The following is a 21,346-nucleotide window of genomic DNA, read 5'->3' as shown; positions in this document are numbered from 1 at the left end:
AACTTAACTCTCCAAGGGAAATTGATAACAATGATTCTTTGTGTCAATATTACATTTAACTCTTCATTTCAGAAGAAAACTCAGAATGGGATTCATCCCTCTTAACCAGTAGTATTTTATTTTTTATGTCTACATGTTATGTGTCTCCTAATAGAAAATCTCACCAAACAGTGAAAAGGGACTATGTCTGTGTGTGTGAAATGTCCCTGACACACAGAAAGCATTTTATATGCTTCTGAAAGTTATGAAGGATCAGGCTCTCAGGATGATTATAGTATCTAGGAATAAGGGGAGGTAGAATAGAGAGCAGTTACAAATTTCCTCTTGCTTAAGGCTGCCACACCCCCTACTCTTCACTCTTAGAACTCCTTTGGCAACATTAAACAAAGGGGGAATTTAAGGATGGTGCAAGAATGGCAAAGGGCAGGTGGGGAAAGAATGACCTAAGTAACATCAAAGTCTATTCCATTGAGCCTGCAGGAAAATCCCAAGTAGGTGGCAGCAAGGTCTGGTCATCTTGGATCAAAAGAAAATAAATATAAACATGAATTTGGTTCATGAAAAAAACTCGGGTTGAAGGGATTCTGGAAAAAAAGGATATAATTTACAATTTCCACTCATTCCCACCTGAATTCCACCTCCACAAGGCTTAATTCTTTTAAATCAGCACTAAGTTCAAATGCTCTCAGAATTGGATCCTCCTCTGTTAACATTATTAGAGCTGGACTGGCCAAACAGCGATATATATCAAGACGAAACCTGTGATAAAATTTGATTCCATAATGTAAAATAAATGGATTGTACACATATAATTAGTATTTTCAACCTACAATTCTCATAAATTTAAGGTTAAAATACTATAAAATTAAAAGAAAATAAAACTACTATAATATACTTAGGATAACTACATAAAAAGACTTAAAAAATAAGTCTTTGTATTTTTCAATCCAATTTAATTAAAAAATTTCTATTCCTGAACCCAATAGTATTTTAAATGAAATAGGCTAGTAACTAATACATTTTGAATATGATGTGAATGGTTATTAAATTTTTCCTTCCTCAGTGATAAGACTACATTAATATGCTAGATATGTATAACACATGACTCACTCATCCAGGTTGTTTTTTAAAGATGTTTCAAATCTTAAGAATGAAATCATTCATTTATGCATAATCTCTAGCTAACAGAAAAGCACATTCCTTTACCTTTTGTAAACTAGTTAAGGTTCACATTCAATGCCTAAATAGGAAGCAAACCAGGAAATTTTTGCTATAATTCTTTCATTTATAAATATATAATTCTTAATTTATAAATTTGATAGATATTATATATTTTTTCCCAAACATAAATACATGCTTGTTATTAAAAAAAGCAAGCAGTTTAGGGGAGCCTGGGTGCTCAGTCGGTTAAGCATCTGCCTTCAGCTTAGATCATGATCCTGGGGTCTGGGATCGAAGCCCACATCAGGCTCCCTGCTCAGCGGGAAGCCTGCTTCTCCCTCTCCCTCTGCCTGCTGTTCCCCCTTCTTGTGCTCTTACTCTCTCTCTGTCAAATAATTAAGTAAATAAACAAATAAATAAAGCAAGCAATTTAGAAACTTGATGGTCCCCAGTTCTCCTTCTTCCACCAACTCTACTCCTCAAAGAATGGTCACTTACAGAGAATTGTGAATATCCTTGACATTTTTGATTCACACACAAACATAATCAGACATACTATATATAAAGGAACAACTCCTTCTATATCACTACATATAGAGTCATGTCATTTTTTCCCAAAACTGGATGGTTTCCCATTTGATGGCATCTCATCAGATCTCCAAAAATGGAAATTTCAGTTGCTTCTAATTTTTTACTTCTATAAATAACGCAGCAATGAATATTCTTTAATTCATATATTCTTTGCACACTTAGAATTGCTGGATAAAATGGCATGTGTATTTTAAATTCTAATAGCTGCTTCCAAAGCACTAACAATAAGGAGAGCTCATTTTCCCCTACATCATCATTAGTATTTTGCCACTCTAACAGATGAAAAATGGAATTTTATCTGAATTTCTTTAGAAGCTTAAGCGTCCTTCCCTGTTTACTATTCATTTATACTATTTCTGTAAACTCCTGTTCATTTTCATTAGCCTATTTTTCTGATAGTTGTTTATTTTTTAAAATCAATTTGTAAGATCTACATATCAAAGAAATTAGCCCTTTGTCTAGTCAAAGTATTTTAAATACTTTTTTCCCAATTTATTGTTTGTCTGTATTCCCCAACTAACCCAGAGATTCATCAGGAAACAGTAGAACTCTTAAAGGCTCAGACTGTATTAGCATAAACTTTACCCAAATCAGTGGCTCACCTATACAGACCCTGAAATGACCCTTAGGAATCAAGGCTAAAGAATAAAAATAATCAGGGGCACCTGGGTGGCTCAGTAGGTTAAGCATCCAACTCTTGGCTTCAGCTCAGGTCATGATCTCATGGGTTGTGGGATTGAGCCCTGCACCCAGCTCTGTGCTCAACAGGGAGTCTGCTTGAAGATTCTCTCCCTCTGTCCCGCCCCCCATCACATGTGCACTCTCTCTCTAAAATAAATAAATTAAAAAAAATATAAGAATCAAAAACTAAATTAGGCACAGAGATCTACAATTGTACATTACAGGGAGACAGATTTTGCAGGCCAGAAAAATAATAATAAAAAAACAATCTTAGAAAAGTAAAACAGTATTCATAGTTGCTATAATATATACTAGACTGTCCAGATTTCAAACAAAGAAATACTAGATGTGCAAGAAAAAGTCAAGCTGCGCCTCACTGAGGAGCAACATCAGAGGGGAAAAACAGACTTCACAAAAATAATCCAGCCAGATGCTAAAAAAAAAAAAAAAAAAAAAGTAAATAACAATAACAAGGCCCAGAAAATGGAGGGAACCAGCACACAGACTTGCTACAATATATTATCTAAAATGTCCAGTTTCCAGTGAAAAATTAGGAGACATGCAAAGAATTAAGAAAACATGTTTCATACCCAAGTGGGAGAAAAAAAAACCAAACAGGTAACAGAAACTGCCTTTGAGAGTGACCAGAAGTCAGATTTAACAGAAAAAGATTTCAAAGTAGCCATTATAAATATATACACAAAACTAAAGAAAGTATGATTAAAGAAGTAAAAGAGGGCATGATGACAATCATGCAGATTCTCAAGCAGAGAATATCAATACACAAACATAAATTATGAAAAAGAACAAAATGGAAATTATGAAATTGAAAAGTACAACAACTAAAATTTACGATTCACTAGAGGGGCTTGTAATAGGTTGGGCTGTGTCCCCCTAGAGTTCACATGTTGAAGTCTTATCCACTAGTACCTCAAAATGTGAGCTTATTTGAAGACAGGGTCTTTAAAGAGGTAATCAAGTAACAATGAGGACATTAAGGTGGAACTAAATCCAGTATGATTAGTGTCCTTATAAAAAATTCGGGGTATTGTGAAGACAGGAATACATACAGAGAGAATACCATCTGAACATGAAGATGGCCATCTACAAGCCGATGACAAGAGGCCTGGAACAGAATCTTCCTTCACAGCCCTCAGAATAAACCAACCCTGCCAACACCTTGATTTTGGATTCCTAGGCCCCAGAATTGTAAGACAATAAATTTCTGTTGTTTAAGTCACCCAGTGTGGTATCTTATTATGTTAGCCTTAGCAAAATAATGCAGGGCTCAACAGTAGATCTGAACTTGCAGGAGAAAGAACTACCAATCTTAAAGATATATCGATAGAGATTATGGAAGCCAAAGAATAAAGAGAAGAAAAAGAATGAGGAAAAATGAACAGAAATTCACAGATATGTAATACTATTAAATACAACGACATACTCATAATGGGTATATACCAGGAGAGAAGAGAAGAAGAAAAAATATTTGCAAAAATAATAGCTAACAACTTACCATATTTATTGAAAAACAATAACCTGCACATCCAAGAAACTCAACAAATTCTAAGTAGGATGAATGCAAATAGACTCAAAAACCAAATCATGGTAAATATGCTGAAAGTCAAAGGCAGGGAAAAAGTCTTGAAAGCAACAAGAGGAAAGTGATGAGTCACTTACAAGGGAACCCCAATAAGACTAACAGCAGACTTCTCAGTAGAAACAATAGAGGGATAAAATATCCAAAGCACTCAAAGAAAAAAAAAACTATCAAAAATCCTATAACCAGCAAACCTATTATTCAAAAGTAAAGACAAAATAAGAACTTTACCTGATAAACAAAGACTAATTGAATACATTCCTAGCAGACCTGCCTTACAAGAAATACTAAAGGAAGTTCTTCAAGCTGAGAGCAAGTGATCCAAGGTGGTAATTCAAATCCACATGAACAAAGAGCACAAGTAAAAGTAGTTATGTAATTATAAAAGACACTATAAATGTATATTTCTCTCTGCCTCTTAACTGATTTAAAAAGCAATTATATAGGGGTGTCTGGGTGGCTCAGTCAGTTAAGCATCAGACTCTTGATTTTAGCTCTGGTCATGATCTCAGAGTCATAAGATCCAGCCCCACATCAGGCTCCATGCTGTGGAATCTGCTTGAGATTCTCTCTCTCCCTCCTCCCTTAAATAAATAAGTAAATATGGGTGCCTGGGTGGCTCAGTCAGTTGAGTGTCTGCATTTGGTTCAGGTCAGATCCCAGGGTTCTGGGATCAAGCCCCGTGCTGGACTCCCTGCTCTGCTCCCTCTCCCTCTGCCTACCACTCTGCCTACTTGTGCTCTCTCTCTTTCTCTCTCTGTGTCAAGTAAATAAATAAAATCTTTTTAAAAATAATAATAAAAATAAATAAATAAATAATCTTTAAAAAGCAATTATATAAAATAATATGTGTACAATGTATCATTTGGACTATAATAACACAGAGAAATGTAATACATATATAATGTATTCACCAATAACAGCACAAAATAAGTGGACAGGACTACAGCTGTAATAGACTAAAGAAATGACGACAGTAAAATAATAATTACAACAATATGTTGTTGGGTTTGTAATATTAATAGATGAAATATGTATAACAATTACCATTAAAAGAATGGAAAAGAGAATAGAGCTATATAGAAGTAACATTCTAGGGCGCCTGGGTGGCTCAGTTGGTTAAGTGACTGCCTTTGGCTCAGGTCATGATCCTGGAGTCCCGGGATCGAGTCCCGCATTGGGCTCCCTGCTCGGCAGGGAGTCTGCTTCTCCCTCTGACCCTGCTCTCTCTCATTCTCTCTCTCAAATAAATAAATAAAATCTTTAAAAAAAAAAAAAAGAAGTAACATTCTATATATTATTAGAATTAAGCTAGTATTAATCTGAAGCTGAAAATTTTTAAAAAACCCTGAAAACATATAAGTAATTCATTAATGATATTAAAATGCTAATTAGAAAATATACACTCAATGCAAAAGAAAGCACTAATGAAGGAACAGAGAACAAGAAAGAAAGACATAAAGGAAACAAAAGAAGAGACATACAGAAACCAGAAAGCAAAATGACATATGTGAATACAACTATGTTAATAACATTAAATGTGAATGGTTTAAACAATCCAATTAAAAGGCAGAAGTTGTCAGACTAGATTTTAAAAAAGCATAATCTAACTATATGTTGTCTACAGGAGATACAATTTAGATTCAAAGATACAAACAGATTGAAAGTAAAAGTCTGGAAAAAGATATATCATGCAAACAGCAACCACAGGAAAGCTGGAGTAGCTATACTAATACCAGACTTTAAAACAAATAAACAAAAAAATGTTACTAGCAATAAAGAGGGACATTTTATAATGATAAAAGGTCAAAGAAGATATAACATTTATAAACATATTTGTAACTAACAACAGAGCACTAAAATCATGAAGAAAAAATTAATAGAAATGGAAAAATAGACAACTGAACAATAACAAACAGAGACTTTAATACCCCACTTTCAATAATGGATAGAACAACCAGACAAAAGTCAACAAGGGAAGAAAAGAATTAAGCAACACCATTAACCAACTAGACACTGACAGAACACTCCATCTGCCAACGATAAGTTATATATTCTGAAACATTCTGAGATCTAATATTTCTCTCCCAGAAATTGGTAAAATAAATGGATAGAAAACCAGGAGGGATAAGGAAGACTCAAATACTATGAAGGAATATATGATTGAACTGAAATTTATTGAATGCTCACCCCAAGAGTACATAGAATATTCAAGAGTATTATTTCAAGAGTACAAAGAATATTCTCCATGTCAAACTACAGGGTAGGCCATAGAACTAGTCTTAATATACATCTTTTTAAAGAATGAAATCATAAAAAGTACTTTCTCCAAATTAAGCAATGGTTTCTTAGCTGTAATACCAAAAAGAGGTCAACTGGACACCACCAAAATTTAAAACTTCTATGCTTCAAAGTACATCATTAAAAAAAGTGAAAAGGTAACTGATAGAATGTGAAAAAAGATTTGCAAATCATATCTGATGAGGGACTTGTATCCAGAATTAAAAAAACAAAACAAAACAAAACTCTTACAATTCAGCAATAAAAAAGCAGATAACCAATTAAAACACTGGGAAGCAGATTTGAATAGAAATCTCCAAAAAAGATAAGCAAATGACCGATAAGAACTTGAAAGATGTGATTTATATGAAATATCCAGAAAAGGCAAACCCATAAGAACAGAAAGTAAATTTAGTGGTTTCTAGCAGCTGGGAGAGTTAATGAGTATAGTGTTTCTTCCGGATGTGATAAAATGTTCTGGAATTAGATAATGATGGTCAATGTATAACTACATGAATATTGTAAAAGGGTGAATTTTAAAATACATGAATTATATCTCAATAAATTATATCTCAATAAAGTTATTTTTTAAAGATTTTTATTTATTTATTTGAGAGGGAGAGAGAGAGAAAGAGCGCAAGAGCAGAGGGAGGGAGAATCAGACTCCCCACTGAGCAGGGAGCCTGACACGGGGCTCCATCCCAGGATGCTGGGATCATGACCTGAGCCAGAAGGCAGATGCTCAACTGACTGAGCCACCCAGGTGCTCCTCAATAAAATTATTTTAAAAATACAGTATATTCTCCAATCAATTAATTTAGAAATTAAATTAGAAATCACCAGTAGAAAGAAATCTGGGAAATCCCAAAATATGTGAAAGTACAACAGCACATTTTAAAATAAACCATGAATTAAGAGAATGAAAAGACAAGCCACAGGCTGGGAAAAAATATTTGCAAAAAACATATCTGATAAAGGACCCTGTATATAAAGTATACAAAGAACTCTTAAAACTCAACAATAAAAAAGTACACATATTCTTGGGGCGCCTGGGTGGCTCAGTCGTTAAGCATCTGCCTTCGGCTTGGGTCGTGATCCCAGGGTCCTGGGATCGAGCCCCACAACAGGCTCCCTGCTTGGCGGGAGGCCTGCTTCTCCCTTTCCCATTCCCCCTGCTTGTGTTCCCTCTCTCTGTGTGTCTCTCTCTGTCAATAAATGAATAAAATCTTAAAAAAAAAAAAAAAAAAAAAAGTATACATATTCTTACCATATGATCCAGCAATCACACTTCTTGGTATTTATCTAATGAGTTGAAAACTTATGTCCACACAAAAACCTTTACATTAATGTTTATAACAGCTTTATTTATAACTTCCAAAACTTGGAAGCAATCAAGATGTCTTTCAGTAAATGAATGGATAAACTGTAGTACCTTCATACAATGGAATATTATTCAGTGTTAAAAAGAATCATACTGTCAAGCCATGAAAAACATGAATGTTTTCAATGGTTGCCAGGGGCTTGGGGTGAGGGAGGGCTAAATAAGTGTAATGTAGGGGATCTTTAGGGCAGTAAAACTATTTCCTATGATACTATAAATAGAAAATCCCAAATAGAAAATTCAGAACCAAGAATCCAAGGCAAGGATATTCACTCTTACTAACTTACATTCAACATCACACTGGAGGTTCTAGCCAGTGCAATAAGGCAAGAAAAATGAAGTCCTAAAGATTGGAAAAGAAGTAAAACTGTCTCTACTTACAGATGATATAATCTTATATATAAAAATCTTTAGGAATCTAAAAAGCAAACAAACAAAAAGCTCTATTAGAATAAATGAGTTTAGCAAGATCACAAGATACAAAATCAGTTTTATTTCTATATACTAGCAATGAACCATCTATGAAATTAAGAAAGCAATTCATGTGCAATATTATCAAAACAAATAAAATACTTAGGAATAAATTGTAAAATAAATTGTAAAAATGAAGCACAAGACCTATACACTGAAGACTAGAAAACATTGCTGAAAGTAATTAGGAAGATCTAATAAAATGGAGAGATATACCATGTTCACAGATTGAAAGATTTAATATTATTAAAATGGCAATCCTCTCCAAATTGGTTTAATTTAATGCAACTCCTCTTAAAAATCCAAGCAGGTATTTTCGTAAAAATTGATAACTCATTCTAAACTTTATTTGCAAATGCAAAGAACGCAGCCTAGCTAAAAATTTTAAAAAAAGGATGAAAGATGAAACACATTTTGTTTCAAGTTTTGTTTTATTTCAAGTTTTTATTTAAATTCCAGTTAGTTAACATATGGTGTAATATTAGTTTCAGAAGTAGAATTTAGTGATTCATTGTTTACATATAACACCCAGTGCTCTGGGCGCCTGGGTGGTTCAGTTGGTTGGGTGTCTGCCTTTGGCTCGGGTCATGATCCCAGGGTCCTGGGATTGAGTCCCACATCGGGTTCCCTGCTCAACGGGAAGTCTACTTCTCCCTCTGCCCTTCCCCCCACTTCTCTCGAAAAAAAGTAAATAAAAATCTTAAAAAAAATAACACTCAGTGCTCATCACAAGTGCCTCCTTAATACCCATCACCATTTAACCCATTCCCCTGCCCACCTCCCCTTCAGCAACCCTCAGTTTGTTCTCTATAGTTAAGAGTCTGTTTTATGGTTTGCCTCTCTTTTTTTTTTTTTGGTGATCTGTTTCTGAAATTCCACATATGAGTGAAATCATACACATTATCTGATTTAAAAGTTGACTATAAAATTACAGTAATCAGGACACAGTGATATTGGTGTAAGGACAGACTTATAGATTAATGGAACAAATTAGAGTCTAGAAATAAAATCATACATATATGCTCAAATGATTTCTGAGGTGTAAAGATAATTTACTGGGGAAAACAATACTCTTCAACAAATGGTAGTAGAACAAATGATTGGATACTGCAAAAAAATTTAAAAAAAGAACTTAGATCTTTATCTCACACACATATAAAAGTTTACTCAAAATAGATTATAGACTTAAATGTAAATCATACAACTATAAAACTTCTAGAAGAAAACAGATTTTCTAGGAGAAAATCTTTGTGACCTTGGGTTAGGCAAATATTTCATACATATGACACAAGAAATAATCTACAAAAGATAAAAGTGATAAAATGGGCCTCATCAAAATTAAAAGTTTTGCTCTTCAAAAGACACCAAGAAGAAAATGAAAAGACAAGTCACAGACTGGGAGAATTCATTTGCAAAACATATATCTGATAAAGGACTTGTGTCCAGAATATACAAAGAACTTTTACAACTTAATAAGACAAACAACCCAATTTTTAAAAATGGGAAAAAATCTGAATAGATACTTCATCAAAGAAGATATATTAATGACATATAAACACATGATAAGATGGTTGATATTATAAGGCATAAGGGAAATGCAAATTAAAACCACAATGAGATACTACTACACTTCTGCTAAAATGGCTAAGATCAAAAAAACTAACAATATAAAGTGTTGGTGACCATGTGGAGGAATTGAAACCATCATACATCACTCATGAGAATGTAAAGTGATACAATCACTTTGGAAAACAGTTCGGCAGTTACTTAAAAAGTTAAACATACACTTACCATACAACCCAGTAATTCCACTCCTAGGTATCTACCCAACAGAAATAAAAAAAATATTCTACACAAAAACTTATATGTGAATGTTCACTGCCAAAAACTAGAAACATCTCAAATGTCCATCATCTAGTGAATGTGTAAACAAAAGATTCATCCTTCATCCTTAAAATGATATACTACTCAACAATAAAAAGGAATAAACTACTGATATATGCAATATGAATGAACCTCAAAATATTATGCTAAGTAAGAGAAGCTAGAGACATAAGTCAATATATTGTATGATTCTATTTATATTTATATATTTATATGAAATTTATATGAAATTTCTAGAAAAGAAAAAAACTATAGGTTATAGACAGAAAAAAGATCTGTGGTTGCTTGGAGCTAGGAATGGGAGCAGGGACTGACTAAAAAGGGGCATGACAGAACTTCTTCCAGTGATGGAAATGACAGAATATTGGATTCTGGTGATAGTATACACCTGTATACATTTACTGCACCTGTATACATTTACTGCATATCATCAATCTCCATATTTAAAAAAAACTTTTTTGGGGTGCCTGGGTGGCTCAGTTGGTTAAGTAGCCGACTCTGGCTTTCGGCTCAGATCATCATCCCAGTGTCCTGGCTCAGCTCCATGATCAGCGGGGAGTCTGCTTGAAGATTCTCTCTTCCTCTTTCTCTGCCTCTCCACCCCCTCAACCCCACTCATGTGCACATGCTCTCTCTCTCTAAAATAAACAAACAAATAAATCTTTAAAAAAAAACAAACACAAACTTTTTTTTTTTTTTAAGATTTTATTTATTTATTTGAGAGAGAGAATGAGATAGAGAGAGAGCATGAGAGGGGGGAGGGTCAGAAGGAGAAGCAGACTCCCTGCTGAGGAGGGAGCCTGATGCGGGACTCGATCCCGGGACTCCAGGATCATGACCTGAGCCGAAGGCAGTCGCTTAACCAACTGAGCCACCCAGGCGCCCACAAACACAAACTTTTTTGAGGCCTGTAGAGTTATGAGATTATATTCTACATAACTTTCTGGTGTTCATCCACACCAAGAAGAATATGGGAATATGAAATTCTACATTGTCCAAAATACTTTTAAGACAGTGAGTAATTTCATATGGTTCAACCTAAATATTTGGACAACAATAAGAATGGAGTAGATGAGACAAGATTAATATTAGGCAAAATTAATGAAATAGGAGAGGAAATTTTAATGGAATCTGCATAGACAGAAATCAGGAGAGGGAATTTCTAACTTCAACATGTAACAGATGGTCATTGATGGAGACTAGCTTCCAATCTAACACCACAGTTAAGAGTCACATTTCTAACCAATTAGAATTCTAGTCATTGAGCAGAATATAGAACCTCAAGCTGATCATACTAGTTAGATCCAGAGACAGGAGGAGAATTGAGATTGGTCAAAGGACATCTGCTCAAAATTAAAGTTAGAATTTTTACACAGATTTGAGGATTTATTCACATATTACTTGTGTAGTTAAAATAAATAGTTTTCAAACTAGTATTACTAGAGCCTCATAGTTCACTGATTTTCTCAATGCCAAATCCTACTCTTCTAGCCAAGTTGTACAAATTCAATTGCTTTCAAGGGTGAAGTGGGTAATAATAGGAGTAAAGTTGAATATACTTTAGGCTTACAGGCATTCAGACTCAAAACTATAAAAATCACTGTGCAGTTTAAACAAAGCATTTCTCAACTTTTAAAAAACTTTGCCTTTCCTTGATAGATAATAAAGATTGCAAACATTTCCTTGATAGATAATAAAGATTGCAAACATTTCTTTAAAGTTATTTGAAATTTCACAACACATCAAATAATTGAGACTAAAACCAAATCACAGCAATTATATTACTGAAAATGTTTTTCTAAACTGCAATGGTCCATTACCCTTCCCTACCCCGTTTAAAATTATCCCCCCTAAGGGGTGCCTGGGTGGCTCAGTCAAACATCTGCCTTTGATGTTTGGGATCAAGTCCCGCATTGGGCTCCCTGCTCAGCAGAGAGTCTGCTTCTCCCTCTTCCTCTGTCCCCCCCTCTACCCGCTGCTTGTGCTCTCTCTCTCAAATAAATAAAATCTTTAAAAATAAATAAAAAATAATGATAATAAAATAAAATTATTGCCCCTACACCTTATCATCACCTGGAACTTCAGCATCTCTAAAATTTAAAAACCAGTAACTTTGTAAATACAGATTGCCTCATTTTCTTATTGCCAGTATATTGGCCCTTCAACTTCACCAAAACCTTTACCCGTATCCCTTTTTACTCATTTTGTTAGCCTCCTTTTCTTCAGCAACTCTACTTAGCAATTCCTAGAAATGACTTGTAGTCAGGGCATTTTGACACTCGCTATAACTGTTTTCCCAAATATCAATAACAAACTCTCTCAAACTTTTCTGTAAATACACCACATCATTCGGAGTTCCCTAAATAAACCACAATCACATACTATACTTTCTGCATAAAACGTTTTTATTTTTTTTAAAGATTTTATTTATTAATTTATTTGAGGAGGAGTGGGGGAGAGGGGGAAGAAAAGAGAGAATTTCAAGCAGACTCCCCACTGAGCACAGAGCCAACAAGGGGCTCAATCTCATGACCCTGAAATCATGACCTGCACCAAAATCAAGAGTCAGAGCTTAACCAACTGAGCCACCCAGGGCCCCTCTTTTTATTGTTATTCATACCTAAAGACCAAGCTCAAGCCACAGCTCCTCTAAAAGCTTTCAGAACAAAGCTTTTTCCCCCACCTGAAACCAAGCCAGGCTTAGTGTTCTCTCCAGCCCCAATTCCTACAACCTCAGCTGTTTCAACTACACACATATTTAATAAGCATACAATTTGGAAATATTTATATTTAATATTAATAAAGGATTTTAAAACTAGAAGAAGCTTTAAAGATCATTTCTGCTAGTCATTATATGATATAATCATAGCTATCAACCAGATCTTATTAAAAAAAAAATAGATCTCACTGTAAATAAACCTGAAAATAGAAAAACTTTCCAGTTCAACCTCTACAAATAAACATTAAACTGATTCCCAGGAGACTTTCTCAATTTATGGATCTGTGACTATCTGTCAATCCACCAAAGATCTGTCCTTAAGATAAGGAAGGAGTGAGGGTGACTAGCTTGCAGCTGTAAGGCTAATTTCACGTACTATAAAAACAGTTTGTCAATGGGCTGCTTAGGACTTCCAGACCATATTTCCCATAGTAAATGTTATATTGATATAATCTCAACTGTATTTGATTACTACATAGATAATATATATATATAAAGACTTATGCTGAAAATTAGATTCTTAAGTGTAGCCCAGAACCTTATACAACATGCCCATATGTGTGCTCTTGCTCAACCCATCCAAGATGGGATACTTTCTCACTCATTTTCTCCTCAGTTGTTGTTAATATTTGGACTGGGGAGAAAGGGAAGAGAAAAAGATTTAAATATTGTGTGAAAGGGGAAGTAAGAGGCATAACAAGTTAAGTATTTAGTGAGACAGAAAACACGTTTTATTTCCTTATAAATAAGATAAGAAGGGGTATCTCCACCCCTTCTACTATTTGGAAATTCTCTTAGGCTAATAAACTCTGCTTTTAAAAAGTAAATAATGTCTCTAAGCCCCACCAGCAGAAGCATGAGGTAAACCCTATTCATAATTTGAAGGCTTTTCCTATGCATCATTTAGTAAACATTTCTAAAAGATGTAAAACTCTTATTAAGCAAAGGAACTAGATGTTTAGCTTTCATAAGCCATTCCAGTACCATATTTCTTAAAAGCTGCATAGAAAGAAAAACAACAAAAATTTCACTGACATATACCTTACTAAATCGCACACCTATTTATCAAAACCTTAATTTTCTAACCTGGAATGTCGGAGACTGTCCTTTTTGTTCTTTGCAGAACACAGTGTGCATTCACAGCCAACTGCATGGGGCTTGGGTAAAGATACATCCTGTTTTAACAGCATTGTAAGAATTTCATAGTTGTTACGATGAGCAGCTAAAATGACAGGTGCAACATCCATAGTTGTTGAATACTCAGGATTCTGAATTCGCTCCATTAGTTTCTGAAAAATATTTATATAAATGTCCAAAATTATTATTTGTGACTTCAAAACAACATATTTATCTGAAAATGAAATGAAAAAAAAATCAGAAGGCACAAAGAACACAATAATTATTTTTAAAAATGATAAACATTTTACCAGGACTAAATTTTTTTTGAAACCTGAAACTCAATTTTAATTAATAAATGCCATATAATCATGACAGACAAAAATCTTCAATAGAACATATTCATACAACTAGAGTTCTGTTTTCCTAACAAAGAAGAAGTGAGGATACCTAGAAAAATACTTCAGAAAAAAGTGTTTAATTTTCACAAGATTATGGAAACATGCATGACAAGGATAAAGAACAAGAATCTTAGAAAAAGAATATAAAGGGAAAAACAGAAATGTTAAAAATAGGCAGAGTACAAATGCATGAGAAAAACTTAAAAATTCCACCTTTATGGCAAACCTTGCCACATTAATAGCAATGAAGTTGCCTAAAAGGGATAAGTAAATAGGAAGCACTCTTCATTTTATGTAATTCTTTACACATTCTCAATCATTACCTATACTATTTCCCGTTACAAATGCACAAGAACATTAACAATGGTAACTATTATTAATGAGTCCTGGGACTGTTAGACACCTTACATTTATGATTTCATTTAATCCCCACAATAGTCTGCAAAATTAAGCATTATAATCCCCATGAAGAAACTGAGGCTCAGAGAAGTTAATGTGCCCAAGCTACACAACAGAGTGGCAAAATGCAGATCAGAACTCAGGTCCGTATTACACCAGAGCCTGAGCTGCTTTCCCTACATGGGCTCATGGGCCTGGTGATGGCATGACATGAGGAAAGAAACATTAGTAAATAAAGAGTCAGGGTTAAATAAAAAGGTTGATTATTGTATGACTATTGCATATCGTATGACTATTGCATATTCTTCCCAATACTTCTCACTTTTTCACACGGGTTTTCCTGACAGCTGTTTGATTCCATTGTATAAGCTTATCAAGTTCACAGGGTTTTTTGGGTAATTTTTATTAACATTATAAAAGTAGTACACATATACTATAAAATATCTGAAAAATACAGAAAAGCAGATAGAAGAATAAAAATTCCCATATTCCTACTATGCAAAATACATTTTACAGTATCTCCTTCTAGTCCTTTTTCTATTATACCACCTTTTAAGGACATCTTTGGCATAAGTGATTTGGCATCAATGATTAAAAACAATGGTCCTTAATATTTTGAAATTCAAGGATCCTTCTAATAATTTCATAAAACTATAGCCCAGAATTTCTGGGAAATAAAATTCATGTATAGAACTAGCATGTAATTTAAGAAAATTCATAGACCTATGTTCAAGATATTTTGTTTTGCTTATTTAAATAACACTACCACAAACATCTTTATGAATACAGCTTTTTTGAAATTTAGGATAAACTCCTTAACCACAGAACCCCTGAAGTGCAATAATAGGTCTAAAGGCCATGAACAGTTTTGAAGCTTTTGATATATATTACTAAAGTTCTTTCCATAGTTTATATTTCCAATAATACAGGAATGTACCCATTTCACACTCAAGGTTTACTCACCAGCACTAGGCATGGTCATTCCCAATTTATGAGTGAAAAAAACTATCATGAAATATTACTTTCCTTTCCTTTACTAGCTAAGTTTTAATATTTTCTGACATACTTAGCTTTTTTCCCCTTCTTTTATGAATAGTTTCTTTATATACTTCCCATTTATTTATTAGAAACTTCAAATTAATGAATTTATTTAAAAATAACAAAGAAATCTAAATATTTAGCCCTTTCTCCCCTTATTACTGGTTATAAAGAGAAGAAAATTGTATTTAAATAATGTCTTCATTTTTCCTATAAAATATACTTGACTACATGAAAAACATCATTAGAAGATTGAAATGCATTATTTCATTGCTCATATAATCTACATACTATCAAAAAAACCCATCTGTATTTAAAAAATCAATATTTATCAAAAGACAAGTTTGATAAGCTAAGAATACAGAATAAATTCACTGAAATGGTAAAAAAAAAAAAAGTATATAAAAATATTTGACATTGCCTGTCAAGAAGTATTAGGGCTGTTAAAATGTGATCTTACTGTCACTAGAAATACTCAAGCAAAGGATGATAACCCTTTTTGTTAGAGATGAAGTACAAAGTGTTCTTTGGCTGAGGGATGAAGACTGCAAGAGCCTTACAACGCAAGAGTTGACTGGTGGTGCTAATGGTGATGAAATAATGTCAGTCGGTTGCTCCGATACCCTGGCATACCACACCCCACCCTCCCTGCCAAGAAAGTAAACGGGTAAAAAGGGGCTACAAGGTGGAATAAGTATACCGAAATATAACAGTGACTGCAAGACAGATGACAGAAAATCGAATAGGATTCTACACATTTCTGATCATTTGGACAGGCGCTATATTCTTAGCCTTTTTTTCCTCTGTTCTTTTTGGTTTCTTATCACCACTTAAACTAGTTGGTACTATCCTCTGGAGAAAGTCATGCTTACAGAAACTCTGTAATACCTAAATGAAAGTAAAAGATTTCAGTTAATATATGGTAAAGTATGCAATTTAGCAGAGCTTCTCATTGTTCTCAGATAATGGCAGATAATCCACAACCAATTTATAATTCTATCTTAAAACAATATTTTTCTTCAGAAGATAGCCAGTTTACACTACCAGCAATTATTTAAAAACTGCTTGTTTCACTACATCCTCACCAATAATGAATGTTATAATTTTTAAATTTTGATATATAACAAATATCTCATTTTAAAGTAGAATTTATTTGGGGCGCCTGGGTGGCTCAGTCATTAAGCATCTGCCTTCGGCTCAGGTCATGATCCCAGGGTCCTGGGATCGAGCCCTGCATAGGGCTCCCTGCTCAGCGGGAAGCCTGCTTCTCCCTCTCCCACTCCCCCTGCTTGTGTTCCCTCTCTCGCTGTGTCTCTCTCTGTCAAATAAATAAAATCTTTAAAAAAAAATTTTTAAGTAGAATTTATTTGATCATTAGTGACTGTCTTCTTAATTACAAAAGCAATAAAGAAAAATAAAAAGAGTAAGAAAAAAATATCCTTAATTTAGCAATGAGATGACTGCTGTTAGGTAACATTTTGCTACATTTCCATAGAGTTCTTTGTCTGTGCATCTTTTTAACCTTGGATCATATTATATGTCCAGTTTACTATTCCCATTTTTTTCACTTCCTATGTCATATTTATTCAGGTTCCTAAATATTCTTTTAAAAATACCATTTTAATATGTATGTAATTTTTATTATTTCCAATCTTTTATTTGGGGATGTTTAAATTGGGTCACATGGTTTTTTCATTGCTACAAGTAAGATCACAATTAACATTCTTCTCCATTTCTGACCAGTTCCTAGAAGGGGAAACACTAGATTAAAGAATATGAACATCTTTCTTATTTATGATATACTCTGCCAAACTGCTTTCCAAAATACCCTCGCCACCAATTTGTATTAGACTGTACCACTCCCTTGCCATCAATGATAATTATTTTTAAAAATCTTTACTAATTTGCATTATCAACAATAGCCAAACTATGGAGAGCCCAAATGTCCATCGACTAATGAATGGATAAAGAAGATACATATATATAATGGAATATTACTCAGCCATCAAAAAGAATGAAATCTTGCCATTTGCAATGATATGGATGGAGCTAGCGTATATTATTTTAATATATTATATTAAGTGAAATTAGCCAGAAAAAGACAAATACCATATGATTTCACTCATATATGGAATTTAAAAACAGATGAAAGTATGGGAAGTGGGGGAAGAAAAGGAGAGAGGGAAATGAATCATAAGAGATTCTTAATGACAGAGAACAAACTAAGGGTTGATGGAAAGAGGTGGCTGGGGGTGGGCTAAATGGGTGATGGGTATTAAGGAGGGCACTTGTGATGAACACTGGGTGTTGTATGTAAGTGATGAGTTACTGAATTCTACTCCTGAAACCAAATTGCACTGTAGGTTAACTAAAATTTAAACAAAGAAATAAAATAATCTTTGCTAATTTGATAAGCAAAAATTAGTATTTCATATCTTATTAGTAGTAAGTTTTAATATCTTATATTTTCTGTTCTGAGATTTTTTTCATGTCCTTCTCTGATCTTGGTGTTTTTCATCAATTTGTCAATTATTAAGATTATGAATTTGTGATATATTTTGAAAATATCTTTGCCAGTTATCCAACTGCTTTCTAAATTTTGCTCTATATCTGAATTCCAGAAATTTAACTTCTATACAGCCAAAGGCTGTGCCATTGCTTTTTATGATTAGAAAGTCTTTCCACTCATAATCAGTTAAATATTCACCTACATTTTCTTCCAGTTTTATGGTTTCACTGTTTATATTTAATTGTTAAATCCATCTGGAAACTAATCTGTATTTTCAACCTAATCTATAGAATGTCCAAAACTAAAAATATTGGTCCACACTGACAAGATTATGGAAATACCACTAATTTTAAAAAGGTTTCCTGAAAGCAAAATTAATTATTCCTGCAAGTATCTACTTACTTTAAGGCAATATTTTACAGAGTAAAAAAATCCATTTCTTTAAAACAAAATAAATTTGGGGGAAGAAAAAAGTGGGAATGGGCAGGAGATCTATTTTGGTTTAAAAATCCAAATTAATAAATATTTAAGAGTACTAACTACTATAGTTGGTCTTGATGATCGTTTTGGTCGATGATTAAGTAGTATATCAACAGCTCCCACTACTTCAGAGTCGATTGCCACCAAAAGTGCATCTGCGGACTTTAAAAAAAAAAAAAGGTTAAAAATGAAAATGGAGGATAAAAAGGTAAACTATTTATTTTTAGTAATTCTTAAATAAAACTATCTTTAAATTTAAGCTGTATTATGTACAATAATACTAAATTTTTAAAAGTTTACTGTCCAAAGAGTACATTTGCTTGCCTTAGCAATACTTTTGTGTACCATAACACACACAAATTTCTGTGCTGATTTCACTGCATAAGCTGGTAAAAAAAAAAAAAAAATGCTTGCTAGAAGGGTTTATTAATGGAACAGTGCTGATCCATGGAGTATTCAAAGTTGAAAATTTTTTTCAAGACCTTTACTTGTGAACTTTGAACCAAAAAGAATCTTAACATTCCAGATCTATTAAAGAAATTGTCAAGAACTATTACTACTGGTAAAGGATTATGTTCATTCTAGTAAAAATGATCATCAATGCAACCATGAGGATAAGGGGAGCCCTCTGGTATCAACTTTAAAACCTACATGGCTAACTGAAGTGTTACAAATTTGACAATATTAGCAATCTTATGAAGTAAAAGCTGCAAAAAACTAGGCTGCCAATGTTCTTGGAGAAAAGAGGGAGAAGTGCCTTTATAGTTTTACTCCCAAACTACTGTTCATTTTGAAACTCCAACTTTGATGGGAGGAAAAAGTAAATAGAAGCTGAGCATTCGGGACTTTCCAACACTCTGTAACAAAGTCTACAGTCCATACTTGGCAACTGTGACATCGGGTTTTTGGGTTTCTTTTTGTTTTGTTCTATTCTGTTTTGTTTTAAGGAAAACCATAAAGGCAGAAGGGAAACATGGGGATAAATAATGATTTAATCTAAGAAAGTGCCCTGATTATTTTCAATCGGTACATTTTAAAAACTGTTATAATCTTTAACAACCATTTACATCAACATTCTCTCTCTTGAAAATGAAACTATATCAGATCTTTAGTATTCTTGGAGCTGAAAAGAATAAACCTTCCATAAACTTTATCTAGATGTCAAAAATAGGACTAAAAACGATAGACTTTACCTGGATACCTAAAAATAGGAATATATCACCCCAAAGAACTGGGGGCCACATTCAACCATTAGGAACTGCCTATGTATTTCCACAGGAAAAACTCCCCAACCCAATGAGAAATTTAATTTTTTATTCCTTAAAACTTTCAAGGTTCACTGGGTTGTATCCTATTCTTTAAATCTAGCATCATTATTCTTCTGCTTTGCAAACATTTTTATTCAATTTTTACCATACTTGGTCAAGTGAAGCAAACAAAAAGAATTATGTGCTCATTACTACTAAACATTTCATTTATGATAAATTTTAACCTATAAAGCTAACTATATAGTAATGCTACTGCTCTCCAAGTCAAAACACCAATCAGCTCCAACCATCTGAAACACAGCCATGGATCCAACTGCAAATTTCCAAAAAAACTATATTGAGCTGTCAACAAACTAACTTCACGGGCATTATTTCCCAGAAGGAATTGTCTCAATGACACTAAGAGTTGTCTACAAATGAAGGATAACTTGCTTTCCCCAAGTATTCTTCAGATCTTTACTGAATAAGGAAACAGCTAGATAAAAACTAACAAAATAGAAAGAAATGAAGAAAAAATTGCTAAAAGCTGACTACTGAAAAGATAATTACCACTATAGGAAAACAACTATCAATACAGAGTAGTCAGAAGCCATTTAATATAAGGACAAACATGTTAATAGTTTCAGATTATACAAAGCAAAGTAAAACAATTATATTTTCAATGATTCCCACTTACGATGATAAAGTTAAATTATATTCAGATACACTATTTAGTGAAGAATAAAGAAAGATTCATGTTAAATCTCTCAATGCTTAAAAGGATAAGCTTCAGGTATAAAAATATTTGTGTAAAAAAGTCATGTAAATAAGGAGTTACCATTAACTTATTCTGCACAAATCATATGTTATTTGATAAATCAAAGGAAGTTCTGAATGAAAAAAGTTTTAAATTATTTTTAAGATATCTATAGGACAAAATGTCCTCATTAGTTTTGTTTCCCAATTTCTCACAAATATTTGACCATCCCTTATTAAAATTTATTCAATATGTATACTTATTATGTATTAATGAGGTTGCTTACTATATTCCTTCCCACCTCAGAAAATGTCTTTTCAACAAATCTCATACTCTTTTCTCTAGACTCAGAGTAAGAAGCTTCTTATTTCCTTTCCAAAGCTAAGTTTTCCACCTTGGTATTCTATTTAATGCTTTTCTGTCTTCTACAGGAACTTGGGTCCTTCGTTTACAGAATACCAGTCCTAGCCTCTGTCTCCCAAAATATGAAATACTTCCTCAATCTTTGCTACCTTGACTTGATCCTGTCTTTCTCTTACCACTCAAGTTTTCTTCCTCTCACTTTGTCAAACTTCTCAAATCATGCATATCATTTTCTCTAACTCTATTGATGCCAGTTTCAAAATCCAAT

General features: G+C 33.4%; 1 protein-coding gene across 3 annotated transcripts in view; it reads right to left on the bottom strand.

The window, feature by feature from the left end:
• TRPC1 (transient receptor potential cation channel subfamily C member 1) overlaps window positions 1-21,346 on the bottom strand; it is a 70,475-nt gene that overhangs the window by 35,027 nt on the left and 14,102 nt on the right. For 2 of the 3 annotated variants that reach the window (XM_034996279.1, XM_034996284.1), the window contains 2 exons: window positions 13,855-14,057; window positions 628-759 (listed from right to left, as the gene is read on the bottom strand). In XM_034996279.1, the coding sequence (XP_034852170.1) occupies window positions 628-759; window positions 13,855-14,057 (335 nt within the window). Of the gene's footprint in view, window positions 1-627; window positions 760-13,854; window positions 14,058-18,771; window positions 18,874-21,346 lie in introns of all 3 variants that reach the window. The other variant, XM_034996275.1, reaches the window with a different exon arrangement.

Source organism: Mirounga leonina, unplaced genomic scaffold (genome assembly GCF_011800145.1).
Source record: "Mirounga leonina isolate KUSES-001 unplaced genomic scaffold, KU_Mleo_1.0 Mir_115, whole genome shotgun sequence".
Taxonomy (NCBI): domain Eukaryota; kingdom Metazoa; phylum Chordata; class Mammalia; order Carnivora; family Phocidae; genus Mirounga; species Mirounga leonina.
The sequence above is the reverse complement of the archived record's forward strand: the minus strand, read 5'-3'. Positions and strand labels throughout refer to the sequence as shown.